Consider the following 13,273-nt stretch of genomic DNA (forward strand, 5'->3'; position numbering starts at 1 on the left):
ATCCGGTTTTGCATCATCAGAAAAACATCTCAAATCGAATAAGATGGGACAGCAGTACCATCATTCAAATCGACCCAAATAAGCTGAAAATGCGTGTCCATAGAATAGCTATCTCGCATCCCTGACAAGTCCTGATGATAGGCATAGTCACTGCATGCACTTGAGGCCTGCGTGACAAAGCATCTGCCACCCAATTCTTCTTGCCCGGAGTGTGCAAAATTTAAAAATGAAACATGGACAAGAAATTTAGCCACCTTAGATGCTTTTCTAAGAGTTTAGCCTGTGTGAGAAAGTGTCGTAAACTCTGATGATCTATTTTAACTATAAATTCAGTCCCCAAAAGATAATGCTTCCATGTTTGTAGGGCATGAATTACGGTCAACAACTCTTTCTCATAAAGCTGCAAATACAATACTTCATGTTGCAAGAGGCGGCTTTCAAAAGCCACTCCATGTCCCTTTTGATTCAAAACAACCCCCAAACAATCTCCACATGCATCACACTCGACCACAAAAGGTCTATGCAAGTCTGGAATAATAAGAACAGGCCATGAGATGATAGTATCCTTCAACTTTTGAAAAGCTGTCCTTTTTGGATTGGACCAACGGAATGCAACTTTCTTCTTCGTCAAATCATGCAACGGAGAAGCCAAGAAAGTAAAGTGTTGAATAAATCGACGATAGTAAGAACATAGACCAATGAAGCTCCTGACTTAATGAACATTTTGAAGCTCTGGCCAATCCTTAATAGCTTGAATCTTTGCGAGATCCATGTGTACACCATCTTTTGAAACAATATGTCCCAAATAATGGATCTCTAACAAGAAGAATTCACTCTTCTTTCCATTGATAAAAAGCAAGAGAGTTTCCTAAGCTCTTCAAAAACAATGGCGAGATGTTCTTTATGCTCAACCTCACTCTTTGAAAAGATAATAATATCACCAAAAAAGTTCCTATGAACTTGCGGTGAGGTTTAAAAATTATGTCCATCGTTCTATTGAAAGTGGCGGGAGTATTTGTAAGACCAAATGGCGCCACCAAATATTCATATAGCCCAAATGAGGTTCTGAAAGCCGTTTTGTGCACATCTTGAGGTACCACTCTAATCTGATGGTAACCACTCTTAAGCTCAATGTAATGGAAACAGCAGCTCCCTCACATTTGTCAAGAATATCATCGATTCTAGGAATCGGAAACCTGTTCTTGATAGTAATCTTGTTAAGTGCCCTGTAATCAACACACATTTTGTATGTCCCATCCTTTTTCTGCACAAGCAAAATTGGAGAACAATAAGGCGAAGAACTTAGCCTTATCAACCCCTTTTCAAGAAAATCATTCACTTGAGTCATAATTTCCTCCTGTTGGGCAACACTCACCCTATAAGAAGGTCGGTTAGGAGAGAGCTACCAAGGATTATGTCAATACAATGATCCTCTCGTCTCTCTGGGAATAACCGTCCAGGTAGAGAGTCACCAAAACAATCCACATAATCACTTAAGAAATCAATCTTATCTTGATCTACAAGATTAACCGCATCATGTTCAACATTATCACGTACAAAAACCAAGTAAGAACAAGCTCATTTCTTTATTGTCTTGAAAATAGAAATGTGGCTTACAACGAGTAAGGTACTCCCACTAGTACCCGCATCAATACAAACTTCCCTACCCCTGTGAGTAAACATAACTTTCTTCTCTTTGTGAAAAATCTTGGGTCCAAATGATAATGCCATGACATCCCAAGTATCACATCACATCCCGTAAGTGGTGCTACGAGGAAGTCTTCATTATCCAAATATCCCTGAATCTGTATGTGAAGCTTCTCGATGATGGGAGTGACCTTGACTTCCTTGCCCTCAAAGGCAGCATGTGCATGAAAGTCCATGCCCAATTCCTCGAGCTTTAGCACAAGAGCAACAGCCATCTAAATGGAAATAAAATTATCTGTAGAGGCCTAATCAAAAAGAAATAAAGCTCTTCTGAAATGATTCTTTGCAGCCTTGACTCAAACTTTCTTTTCTTCGCATCCTCACTAATCGTCATGAAAGGTGTGACCTAGAGAAGAATCCGCCAAAACTTTGAGACATAAGAGGAAACCGACTCACCTCCATCGTGTGTTAGTCAATCCCATTCCTTTCGTACATCCTTTTCAAAGTGAGGAGGAAGGAAATGATCATAGAATTGCTCTTTGAAAGCACTCCATGTACGAGAAGCTGTCTCTTTAAGATGCATACCCACATGCCTGAGCATAGATTTCTCGGTGAAGTCCTCAGTGCAAAAGGCTATTTCGAATTGCCTTATGAAAGCAAGTGCCTTGGTGGTATCCAACTTTCCATTATAACTCTCAAATTTGATGGCCTTGTCCCCTGACTTACGGTGTAGTACGGTATAGTATGCGTATGAGTATGTAAAGTACGCATCGTGATAAGTACTTTAAGTACGTTTATATTTTTAAAATAATGTAATAATAATAATAATAATATATAAACAATTCATAATTTAGCAACATTGGTACACAAAATTGTTTAAAAAACAATTGAAATTCAAACATTTATGTCAAATGAGTAAGGAGCATACAACATGAAGTTCTGTTGGATTCCAAATCCTAGTACAAACACCAATAGCCATATGGCTAGCACAAAATAATGCGACAGCATACATGTTTAATCATAAATCATGAAAGTACAAGGCTAGCTGCTAGTAGCTACAAGCTAAATATGTGACTAGTCAATAGTCACTACTGAAATAAATATTGATATGCGAACTACTAACTAGTAAGAGCGACCAATCACCACAAGGCCATTGGCTCATAAGTCAAGTCTCATGACTCACCATTCACTCATCATCATCCAAGCCTAAAGATGAGGATGATGAGTAGTTTCCATCTATGAGGAGATTCCCATCAAAATCATATAGCGGCTCCCACTCCACCACATCACCTGGTATATCAATACCCAGTATCTCCTCAACAATGGTAGAGGGTCCAGGTCTCTCCTCTAGAAGAATCTGCATCTGGTGCTCTGGATCGCCTCTATTGGTCGCTTTGGCAACTCTCCCTCTCCAATGTGCATGATGAGTATACACCCTGGTGCCTTTAGAGGTGAAAGGACGGCTGCTGAGCTGAAGAAGTGAGGGAAGTGGTTGTGAGAGCTCGAGTGACTCGTCTATCAATGCATGCCCTTGAACTTTCTGTGAAGTTATCTGTATATCTCCTCTTGCTCATCATGTACTATGTCGCTCTCCTTGGCATGCTACTGATTCTGACACTAGAGCTTCTCAACATCAACCTACATACCATGTATTCACTAATAGTTATCAGTAACTAGTCACTTTAAACTTTTTTTAAGTACGGGTACGGAAAGTATGGTACCGGAACGGTACGTATTGAAAGTACCAAATTGATGAGTACGAGTACAGAATGCAACTATGCACTAGAGCCATAAATGAAGAGTCAAGGCTCTCAAGTCAAAGAGGCTACATGAATGAAAAATGAGAACACCAATGTCAATACATAAATACTAAATAGTAATGCCTATGTAGAATCCAATGAGATCAGATCTCGTCCTCAACCTCATCCTCATCCTCATCACTGTCACTACTAGCTGAAGACTCCTCAAATGTGTCGTCATCTGTAGGGAGTGGTGCAACATTGGTACTAGCTCGCTGGGATCGAGTAGCATGCCCAGGGGCTGAAAGCTCCTCATACAATAGCGCATAGATGTCTCTCTCCTCCCAAGGAATCTCTAGAACTTCCTTACACTTATTGATGTCGATAAAGACATACAAATGTTATTAGTGAAATCATATTCTGATTGTATACATGTCACATGAGCCACAAGATGGGTTAAAGAGTTGAGTGTAAGTATATCTACATGTAAGTTACCAGCTCTGGTGTAGCAATGCCATATTTTTTCCACCAAGAAACTGGCTTTAGCTGAGTATTACGGAGTAGTGCTGTGGGCTTCACGAACATATGGCTGCCATTTCAATACTTGAGAAGTTGATCCTCTAGCTTCTGCATAAGAGAAATATCATCACCTACGAGCTGTGTGATGTAGGCACTCCACCCCGCCTCAAGCTCCTCATTTAAGTATTGGCGGTGGGATGAAACCCGTATCTGGCCAATCGCAATCCACATGGCATGGGACATGTGAACACTGAAGTAGCCCGGCTGCTGGATGAATCCATCCTCAATGAGTGTGAGGAAGTGATCTCTGTAGAAGTGCATCTTAGTGGGGAGCTGCAGAGGTGTGATCCATGTACAATGGGTGTAGAGGCTCAGAAGATCTAACTGGATAACCCAGTTGATATCCTCGTGAGAGAGCCAGAGAAAAATGGAGTCCAAACTATACTGAAGAGGGGGTAGCCAGCCATTCGGAACCCATACACTAAGAACCAAGTGGAAACTAGTGCGTACCATACTCTAGAGTGGCCCTCGAGTGCTAGCTGTCTTGAGGACTCCACGGCAAGCCTCAGGTACCATGTGACTGATGCGATGGAGGTATGTGACTGTCTAGAAGAGTGCATCAACTATCATCGGGGCTACAGCAAACTCTGCCTGGATCTGGTGTGGGACCGATATGTTGTGGATCATACGGGAGAACATCATGACCTGGCGCTTCTTAACTCGTTGCCAATCCTCATCGGATAAATCTCACCCCCACAAGGCTGCTCCATGCATCAGCTGGTGTGACGAGGGTGTCAAAAAGCTAGCCCTTCGTCTTGGACTCCTAGAAATGTGCCTAGAAGCACTACCGGTCAAGTAAGCTCAAGGCTGCATATCCCCGTGTCACTCTGGCATGTGCTGTGGGAAGCATGGTGAAACATGGGCCACTGAAAGCATAGTTGTCACGGTACAAAAATACGATACCGCACGGGAATTTTCGGTACGATATGAAATTTTGCGATACCGTACAATAAAATACGGTTTTTTTTGTTAAAGAACACCTACAAACATAGACATTTTCAATTTGGAAGGGTAGAGTCTAGAGAAGTTGTTTCAAACCAAAATATCATTAAAAACAAGTTTGAAGTGACAAACAAAAGTACATAAAGCATAGAGGTGCGATGCGATCATGCGCGCGAGGCGCGAGTACAAAAAGAGAGGCTAGAACCAAGGCCCAAGGAGAGACTAGACAAAGGCATCACTATCAGAGCTCTCCCTAAAATCATCCTCATGAGAAGAGGACACATCAGTGGCCTTTTCGGTACGATATGAAATTTTGGGATACCGTACGATAAAATACGGTTTTTTTTATTAAAGAACACCTACAAACATAGACATTTTCAATTTGGAAGGGTAGAGTCTAGAGAAGTTGTTTCAAACCAAAATATCATTAAAAACAAGTTTGAAGTGTGAAACAAAAGTACATAAAGCATAGAGGTGCGATGCGATCATGCGCGCTAGGCGCGAGTACAAAAAGAGAGGCTAGAACCAAGGCCCAAGGAAAGACTAGACAAAGGCATCACTATCAGAGCTCCGATTTGGACTTGATTGTAGCCACTGAATCCATCCGAAAGGAGTACATTTCATGTCCGGCTACAACACCAAGCAAGGAATCCGTGAATGGTAAAGGAAAAAGGATTTGAGATGGATACAGCATTCAGTTTCCGGTAATCCACACATACCTGCAACTTGTGGTTTTTCTTTGGAACAATCACAATCAGAACAACCATGTCGCCCGAGCAATCGGATATATGAATCCGAATTGAAGCAGCTTGGCCAGTTCCTCTTTCACCCTTTTGGCATAATTTGGGTTCATCCGGTACCTCTATCGTTGGATAGGGATGGCATCATCCTTCCGAATGATCTGATGTTGGTAGAACCGTGGATCAATGCCTTTCATCTCGATGTAGCTCCATGCAAACACATCCTTGAAGAACGTGAGCAACACCCGTACTTTCTCTCAGAACTCGACATCCAACTTGGCACTGACCCGGACCATCTTTGGGTCATCATCAATTCCTAGATTCATCTCCATTAATTAATCTTCCTTGACCCGCTTGGAGTGCTTGAGGTCACTGTCAAAACCATTTTCCGCTGCAATGATCTTTTGTGGGCTCGCGGTACTGCCATCATCGACCAGAGCCTCACAAACATTTTCAGCTTCATCCATACTCTGCCCTATGCTTTGCGGATCGGACCGATCCTTGGAACCTGCATCCTTGTGTGGGGAGCTTGGTCGGTATCTGTCCATTATCTAGACTATGTCAACCTCGAATAGGCTAATCAGGTTTGCACTTTGCTAGAGATACTCTTCCTGGTCTAACCCTTCCAGCATGTTGACTCCCTCAACTACTTTGATCGAAACGGTTTCTCCACTTTCCGTCTACTGGCGACGGAAATCCTTACTTTCTTCTTACCACGCCAAATAGTGATCATATCCACGTCCCAATCTTGCTTGATCCGCGCCTACTGGAGCCATGGTCTACCGAGAAGCATCTGGTAAATACCTTTGATATCCTCTGACTAGAGCACTACTACCGCAATCGAGAAACTGAATCCAGATACTTTGAGGGTGAGCTCACGTACTAGTCCAAGTGGCTGCACCCTTCGCTGATCCGCCATTTTGACAGCGAACGGAGCGGGCTCCCATCTACTCAACCCGAGCCATAGTTGTTACGAGTAGCGCCTCTAACAGTTCGAGGCGTACGACTACCTGATCGAGGCGTCCACAAAATTTTTTATTCTTTTTTATTTTTTATTTTTTTTTTTGTTGGTGTGCCTTTTGACTTGCTTGCTGAGGCCCTTCGTGAAATAAGAATTTAAAATTTGGTCGGCACTAGCAACGGACCTTTTGACTTGCTTGCTAAGACCCTTCATGAAATAACAATTTAAAATTTGCTCTGCGGGTCAATTGGCTACATCGAGCCAACGGAGAAGCTTCCGGAATTTTGCAGCATAATCCTCAACTGTCAGGCTCTTTTGGTTCATCCGCACAGCTGATCCAACACATGCACGAAGGTCTTGTCTTCTCTAAACCGTTGAGAAAATGCATCACGGATGGTGTCATAAGTGGGGAAATGGGCGTACTTGTACCGAGCAATCTAGAGAGCGGCACTCTTCCATAAGGTTGGAACGAACGTGGCCTTTTTGAGATGTTGGTCCATCGGGCCAGGTACATTTACGCACCAAGCACCATTGAACAGCAGGATGTGAGCGTCCACATCCTCCGAGGATTCCCCGAAGAACTTGGGATACTTCACGGTGACAGCTGGTCACCGCAGCATGTTGAAGTTAAGTGGACGGGGTTGTGGGGGTGGCGGTGGGAACAGTGGTGCGGGTGGGATTTGCGGTTCTTCTTCGGATTGGTATTCAAGTTCTTCATGTTCAGAGTCGGTGGGTTGCACGTCGAGTCTCGCGAAAAGTAGTGTCCAAGCTTGGTCGCGCGTCAAGTAGCACCTTTCACATGCTAACATGAAGGACGAGTTCGAAAACAAGGGAAATAGATTTGAACACAACGACACTCAGGCAGCAAGCGAAACGGGACTAACAGGAAGCAACAAAAAGCATCATGGTCGCCAAAGTGTTGTCGGGTGACTGACCGCTGTCCCCAAGCAGCCTGCTGAGAGCCTCTGGTTATGTGCGTAGCATACACCAGGCGGATACGGAACAGACGCAACACAGACAGCCCACCGGCTACCGATAACTACTTCAAGAATTCGATTGCGTAAGACTGATCTACTCATGCAAGCAAATCCCGACCGCTAGAAATAAGATGAAGAAGACACCGGAGACTTAATAAGTAACACCACTAGACGTTGCTTTATTCCAAGTAGAGCCTATAATACAATTGACAGCCAGCTTTGTAAAGTTCAGGTTACATCCTTTGATGCTACCTGCTTGCAGTATCCGTTGGTACTACGATTCCTCGGTAATAAAGTGCGCCAATTGTGTGTTAAGGGAGCGTCGGCTATGTGATAACGTGCACCAACTGACATCGGGCGGGCTATGACATTCGGCAGCGCTGACATTCGGCACGGTGGCGGTGAGCTACGGCAGTCTAGCGGGCCCACGGCCAACACATGTACTGTCATATCTGGCTCCATATGCCATATAGACACACCATGTCAGGCTCCCCAGCCATACATGTATGTCATGTCAGGCTCCATATGCCACACATGATCAGTAGAAAACAAAAGCTGTGAGGAAGTTTGTGACGGGGGTCTTGACGCGGCAACCAACTTGTCCCCTATCTGCGTGCAGAAGGAATACCATGCATTGTATCTATACTCAATCCTCTGTTCCTCCAAGATCTCCAGCAAAGTGCGGGCTGCCTCCATCTAGGCGTGAACCCAGACACTCTCTGGGGGCTGCTCCTAAAACCGCTAAACAGAAGCTAAGCTGCACGTGAAGGCTCCTCTCTTGATCGATCATTGCCTGTCTAGGAGAAAAACTCTGGGAGGGCCAAATCTCCGCAATCCATGCAGAGATGGAGGGGTCCTGAAGCAAGCAGTCCGTAATCCTTGCTGAGTGCTAGCTGTCCGCTTGGCCCGGCTCTACGAGGGTGAGTATCACTAACTAGCGCATGGTCAGAGAATGTCGAATGCCAATCATGCTTCCCCTATCACAGACCCATTCATCCACATAGAAGCGATCAAGGCGTGAAACAGTGGGCCTGTCCGCACATCGGTGGAAGGGAGAAGGTGAGGCTGTGGCCGAGCTCAAGAAGGTGCCACGTGTCTTCAACACGGATGTAGAAGAGAAGCTCCTCCCAAGTGGCACCCTCGGTGTGAGAGGCTATCGGGTCAGGGCATCCACCACTGCGGTCCTTGGGATCCTCAAGCATGTTAAAGTCTCCACCCATGAACCAAGAGTCTGCCATGGAAGTCTCTGTTGCACCTGAAGCAAGAAGGTCGTGTGCTCAGCAGCCCCATTGGGCGCATAGATGTTGAGGAGCCCAAGTCCCGTCTACCCAATGCGTATTGAGCACGACCGAGGATGATCGTGCCTGACTCTTCCACCAAGGGGACGAGTCTGGCTCTCACAGATACTCCTCCCTGGTTCTCCTAGGGCTAAAAAGTTGGGGACCAGACTTTGTGGCTCCTGCCAGGTAGCATCTTCACACAGTTGAGGTCTTTCCTGCTGTGAGACGATGCTCCTGAAAGAAGAATATCAAGATCACCACCAACCAGTGTTCTCCGATACTCTTCTCGAATCCTTAGCATGCCTCGTCGAAAGTACACACCGCGCCCAGGCCTCTGCTCACACCTTCTCAGGCAAGATCTCGGGGGTTTGAAGGTGCCTGTATGTGCCCTTCTCTCTGAGAAGGGGAAGTGAAAGTAGATGAGGATGAAGCCCCTTCTGCTTTGGGAGAAGGCACAATAGCTCCATCTTGGCCACAGGTGAGGCAACCTCAATGGCGTCAAGAGCACGAGCGTCTCGCAGCATCTAAGAATGGTATCTTGCCTACTCGCAAAGTGCGGCCTCCACCCACACATTAATCTAGGTGACTCTGTCTCTCACGCTCAGGGGAAATGAGAAGACTGGCTCCTACATCCTCCGAGCTGGGGAGAGAGTACCACACAAACTTGCAATAGTGCCCCAGTCTCCTCACACCCTGCCATGTTGAATCCACCAGGAAACACGTGAAGAAACTGTAGTCAACCTAGTATCCCAACATGAACAGGGGTCTCCGTTCGGCTCGGCTCGGTACTCTGCCACTGGTGAAGAGTAAACCTGGGTCTCCACCGAGTCTGAGAAGCTCCAAAAAGAGCGCCAGCGGGTAGTATTCCCCTGATGGGCTAAAACAGGCAGAGAAGTGTGTGTGTGGGGGCGGGGGAGGGAGGGGGGGTGCCTAGGGTGGCAGTCCCTAACTGTGGGGGAGGAGAGGAGGTTCGCGAGATGGTAGCGAGAGCAACGGCAAGGACGGAGGAAGAGCATCTGTCGGCGAGGGTCGTGGCTTTGATATGGGGTGGGTCTCCACAAGTTCCGGAGGGTGAGGCTGTGGATGGGGAAGGACGGGATCCACCAGGGGGTGAGAGGGAGGTCCCTATGGGGGTCATGCTCTGGTCAGAGATGTCACTGAAAGTAAGGGAACCAGTATCTCGGGTCCCGAGAATTGTTTCCCTGTCTCTGAAAGTAAGGGAACCAGCATCTCAAGAATTGTTTCCCTTTTTGGCCCTCCATCGGCTTGGGGATGGAACCGTCTGCGGGATGTCTCCTCTATTATTGAGGTTGCAGAGGGCGCCCCGGCGGGGGGGGGGCCGGGGGGGGGGGGGGGGGTGTGTGGGGGGGTGGGTGGGTGGGTGCGGGTGCATTGGAACTTGGGGGGGGGGGGGGGGGGTATCATGTGGGTCTCCCAGGGGTGGGGGCCTGTCGATGGCGAGGCTTGGGCAAAGCTCCCACTCCGAGAGCTGCGGATGCTTGGGGGTGAGAAGTCTCGCTTGCCATGCCCCATCGGCAGGGGGACGTCTGTGTCAAGTGTCTCATCTGGCGGCAAATATAACATTGACTAGGAAGACCATAGTACTCTACCCGCTGAATGAAATGGGATTGGTCCGTACGAGGAATGTCAATCTCATCAGGGAGTGACTCCGGTGATCTCACGATGATGCGGGGTATCCCCACTGCTCGGCAGGCGATGACGGAGGCCGAGGTGGAGGGAGTCTCAACTACCTGACCAAGGATCCTGCCAATTGCTAGAACTAGCAGGTATTCCTTGGGGAGTCGCTGGGAAGGACAGTGTGACCAGAAAAGCCTGTTACCTATGCCAATGGGTCTGACTCAGGCGAGAATCCATGGTGCCAGCATGCCAAGAAGAGCTGCACCTCCCGTAGTACAGGGAGTGGGCTCCGGTCAAGGATACTCACGCGGGGGGGTCGAGGAGTCGAACTTTATGCCCTTGCCCATGAACTGAATGTCGATGATCCAGCCCTGGTTGCCAACCAGGGCTGCCTGAAGCAGGTCTTTAACCTGCCTGCATGCCGGGCAGCTCCCAACAAGCTTGCCAACTAGAGTGGTGCCCTCCACAGCGGCGATCAAAGAGGCCAAATGCTGAAATTCCTCGATAGAAAAAGTACATCTACGAGCTGCATCAGTCAGGGTAGACGGAGTGGCTGCCATACAGTCCTCCAATAGGAGCGGGCCGCCACGCACAGGGTGGCAGATGAAGTGGCAGAACCAGAAAATCTGTGATGCGGGTGAGGTCGAGGCGAGGGGAGATTGACTGGAAAGAGTGGGTCAAGAGGAGCACCAAAGGGAGAAAAGGGGGAAAACAAGAAAGACGGAAACAGGAAAAAAAGAAAAAAGGAGAGGGGGCGGGGGAGGGACGCTCTCTCTCTCTCTCTCTCTCTCTCTCTCTCTCTCTCTCTCTCTCTTACACAGACATTTAGTTGTTTAGTTGTTTTTAGCTTTTCTTACACAGACATTGTATCAGATCCACCAATTGTTGTAACCTTTTTGGTCTCATAGGTCATTTTGGCCTTCTGAAGACGTTAATATATCATTTCATTTCTCTCTCAGAGGGTACAAAATTGTTCACTTACCATGAAAGATAAACTACAACCTCTCTCAGGGTACCTCATTTATGCTGATTATTCTCTTGATTGCATGGAGGTATACTAAAAGAGAAGCTTACCGGTGTTTGAAGGCAAACTTGACATTTCAGCATCATCATTTGTTTCCTCAGTGCCTTCTTGATCATTACAAACATGAGGTTCCTGCTTGCTTTTTTCTATGCCATCAGCAAATATCATCTCTGCATTATCAACGTGTCCCAAAGCAGCAATCCGCTCCTTGGTCTTTGTAACAGAGAATGTTGTCTCTACCTCATTATTTGTCTCAACTGTCTCTGTACATAGACTTGAAGATTCATTTGCCTCTTTGATGTTCCTTGTAAGAACTAAAGACAGGACAGAGTCATGAAACTTAGTCACTTGCTCAACAAGTGATGGATGTAAAGCGAGAGGTAGAGAGATAAAATGCGAATACTCCAAGCAGGGGCTTTCTGCTACCTGTTAGATAAGCCATACAAGGAAAATGTCTCAGCTCAAAACAAGAATGATACTAGGGGAAACAAAAATGTTGAAACAGAAAATTCCTAACATCTTTTACAGATTCTTTGCCACTTAGGATCCCAAGAGCAGAATCAACTTTCATGTATCGCTCATCTATCTATTGAGTACAAATACCCAAACTAGTGTTGAAGCATGCAAAACAGCATAAAGTGCTAAATTTATCAATTAGAAGGGTAAAGCAGAAAATCAGTCCAGCCTTTAAAAATAATTTGAAACCAAGCGAGGGAACCATCTTCAATGAGTAGTTTTAGGGTGTTACAGATTACACTACTAGAGTCTAGCGCACAGTATGAACCTTCTAACCCATGATGTGGTCCATCAGGACCTATGGCTTTTAGATCTTTCTTGCTAGGTATTGTCATCAGAAACTGAGAACCAGCTCTATAAGGTGTAATTTCTTGTTAACACATGCTTCCAAAGGATGCATGACCTCATCAAGGGCATGTAAAAAGGATGGGAAGCAACTGATGCAAAGCCTTTTGCCCGCCTTACAATTCCAAACACCAAGAACCTCAGCCAACTTGTAACTCCGGGAGACGAGGTCCCGGGTTCAAATCTCTACAGGCCCCTATTGGTATTGTGGCTGCTTTGCCTTCTTCCTCCATCGCTGAGCACACACAAAACAGCCGTCACACCGATCTCCCCCACCAATCAGCCTCCTGGAAAAGAGGCTCACAATGGCACAGCGACACCAGCTAAGTAGACCTTCCATGAGCAGGCCATGTTCTACACCAGTTCATTCATGACATCAATGTCCAAGACCTAGTCTTAGCTACTTATACAAGGTGAATGGCCAATAGTCACAAGGGACGGGTGACGGTAACGGGGGATGGGGATGGGGACGGGGACGGGGACGGGGACGGGATGGAGGATGGCCATAAGTAGGGAACGGGGACAGGGGAGGGAAAGCACTCAAAAAATACTTTTTTTAAAAGTTTTTCTACTCTACATTTATTCTACTTTGGAAGTACATCAAAATGAGCACAAATTTACAGTAAAATGGTAAGCTTTTGAGTCATATTAACAAAATGCGCCGATCAAAGAGTGAAGCTTGATGGTTGACTATATCAATAATTAAGTAGATACAAAATGAGTCATGACACAAGAGTCAGGACTAAGCCTTAAGGAGGCGGAATACATGGAAGGACTCAAATGAGTCAATGACAAAAGGTGCTAAAGCCTAGAGGCTAGAGGCTAGAGCTAAGTAGTAAGGCCCATGAATCATGATCCATGAATGATCATCCACGTGAAGTGCTC

General features: G+C 46.2%; 1 protein-coding gene across 7 annotated transcripts in view; it reads right to left on the minus strand.

The window, feature by feature from the left end:
* Window positions 1-13,273, minus strand: part of LOC147638831 (uncharacterized) — a 178,871-nt gene that overhangs the window by 116,725 nt on the left and 48,873 nt on the right. For all 7 annotated transcript variants that reach the window (XR_015263805.1, XM_086784946.1, XM_086784938.1 and 4 more), the window contains exon 6: window positions 11,578-11,953. Coding sequence is in view for 6 of the 7 variants with exons in the window: in XM_086784946.1 (XP_086641072.1) it covers window positions 11,578-11,953 (376 nt within the window). In the remaining variant the exon portion in view is untranslated. The remainder of the gene's footprint in view (window positions 1-11,577; window positions 11,954-13,273) is intronic.

Source organism: Cibotium barometz, chromosome 4, assembly GCF_041138505.1.
Source record: "Cibotium barometz isolate CiBa-2024 chromosome 4, ASM4113850v1, whole genome shotgun sequence".
In the NCBI taxonomy this organism is placed as follows: domain Eukaryota; kingdom Viridiplantae; phylum Streptophyta; class Polypodiopsida; order Cyatheales; family Cibotiaceae; genus Cibotium; species Cibotium barometz.